The 2,261-nt window shown below is 32.9% G+C and overlaps 1 protein-coding gene across 1 annotated transcript in view; it reads right to left on the bottom strand.

Annotated features, from left to right (window-relative positions):
- Window positions 1–775: 775 nt before the first annotated feature.
- The window catches only part of Pa1 (PTIP binding protein Pa1), a 2,368-nt gene continuing 882 nt past the window's right edge, over window positions 776–2,261 (bottom strand). Inside the window, exons 2-3 of the mRNA XM_018551602.1 lie at window positions 2,002–2,162; window positions 776–1,170 (exon numbers count right to left, since the gene is read on the bottom strand). Coding sequence (XP_018407104.1) covers window positions 948–1,170; window positions 2,002–2,162 — 384 coding nt within the window. The 3' untranslated portion in view covers window positions 776–947. The remainder of the gene's footprint in view (window positions 1,171–2,001; window positions 2,163–2,261) is intronic.

Raw genomic sequence — 2,261 nt, 5'->3', positions numbered from 1 at the left:
ATTTTCACTATCGCTCGAGTCGGAACTGTCATCGGAACTTTCATCATTTTTCTTTAAAAGTATTAAAGAAGAAATTACAATTATTAGAAATTGTTTATTGACGTCTTGTATAGCGTCCATCTTGAACTCGCATAGCTCGCACAGGAAACCGGTCCGAATTCATAAGCGCTTCATGCGTGTTATGCGCGCATTGAAAAAACGGAACAATTTCAAAGTGTTGTGCATCAGTATTGCAGTCCACGCGCTTCATGCGCGACTCGGAACGCACCCTATGACTTCTCCAGTCAGTAGGATGACGTCATCCTAGTAATATTATTTTACTGACTGGCAAAGGGACTATGGGAAGACAGCCTTAATCGAAGCTTGGTGACAGTGGCCCTAAGTAAAGCAAAGCATCTCGGCGCTGTCATTCATTGTAGATAGATCCAGCAATGTCTAAAGCGGGGAGCACAGACTTTTGCATAACGCATAAACCACATACATAAAGAATTTGATTGGTCCATTGACTCATGCATAAGAAAATGGACCAATGAAATTCCTTATGCACATGCTTTATGCGTTATGCAAAAGTCTGTGCTCCCCGCTTAAAGATATACAACCTAAAATCTAAGAATTCAGCGAGAAATGACAATTACATTTCACAATCATTGATTTACGAATATTAGAAGTTATAATAAGTATAGTAGAAAGTAATAGCTTATGTAGAATTTCATATGCTTTATATATTATCTTACATTATCATCTTATACACTGCATAATTCTCTATTATTTCATGTGTATGTGTCACAGTGAAAGTATTAACTTCATGTACTTACTAGTCAATGCATATATTTACGTGTGGTAAGTGTGTACATTTACTGAGTTATATATAACGTGCGTGCACGTGTGAGTGTGTGCGTGTGTATTAACTGTATATATAAATTATAAAAAATTGAAATATTTTATTTTTAAGTAGGCGTCTTTAATATAGAAGATTCACTTTTTTTTGGACTTAAATTTATTTCTTGTTGCTCCAGTCTACGATGTCTTAACATTGTAGAGATTACTCCATTAAAGCTGGCAATTTTTTTCTTGGCACTACCTTTTGGAGTACTTTCGCCAATCCTTCGAACAGGTAATCTCGGTAATGACATCTCATCCATAAAATCAAAGTCAGACTTTTCTTCAGTTCTATATAAAGATATCAATATAAAAATAAAATTAAAATAATTAAACAGTATTATATATTAAATTTCATAGAACCTTGTGAGAATACAACCAATAGAAAATAATGCCTTTATATTTTAATAATTTTTAATTATTAAAATAATTAAACCAATTAAAGTAGACTCTTGAAAATTTCAAATAACAAGAATATAAGGGCTAATGAGAGTATATTCGCTATTTTTGGTACAATTATAATAAGATATAGTGTGAATTTTATATACCACGTATATGTAGTCACCTCAAACGCGTGCTGAAAATCCTTCAGACTTACAACGCAACTCTAATCAACTACCGTAGTAATATCACAATTTTTTATTCTTATAGTATCTTATTGGTTCTTAATAATATGTTAAAAGACATATTAAAATTTAACGATGTAAACGTTAAAGTAATAATAAATCGAAATCTGTGAAAAATAAGATTGCGAAGAACATCACAAGTTGACGTTTTGTCCCGGCTTTCCACTACTAGACTTATCAGTAAGGTAATGTAGTGGGAGCCTACGTTAGACGCCTGGGAGAGATATTAGAAAGAAGTTATATATAAACAGATCTTAAGATCCAATAAGATGCTATAAGCATCAAAAATTGTGATATTACTACGGTAGTTAATTAGAGTTGCGTTATAAGTCTGAAAGATTTTCAGCACGCGTTTGAGGTGACTATGTACGTGGTATATAAAATTCACACTATAATATATCTTATATATAATCGCACCAATAACAGCGAATATACTCTCATTAGTCCTTATATTCTTGTTATTTAAAATAATTAAAAACTGTTGCTGAAAACTCACTTATATTCTGGAGACTCCAGCTCCTGTTGTAGATTGTTTGAAGGAACAGGAGAAGGCCCTCGTCTGCCAGGACACTTCCATTCAAGTTCTAGAACGCAATTATTTTCTTCCAAACCTTCAATTAATAAGACTATCTCTTCACCCTTTATATTCCATTTATGCTATACAAATAGAAAAATATAAAGATATTTATTAAAAATTTACACACACGTGTGAGAGAGAGAGAGAGAGAGAGAGAGAGAGAGAGAGAGAGAGAGAGA

Source organism: Cyphomyrmex costatus, unplaced genomic scaffold, assembly GCF_001594065.2.
Source record: "Cyphomyrmex costatus isolate MS0001 unplaced genomic scaffold, Ccosl1.0 scaffold1419, whole genome shotgun sequence".
Lineage (NCBI taxonomy): Eukaryota > Metazoa > Arthropoda > Insecta > Hymenoptera > Formicidae > Cyphomyrmex > Cyphomyrmex costatus.
The sequence above is the reverse complement of the archived record's forward strand: the minus strand, read 5'-3'. Positions and strand labels throughout refer to the sequence as shown.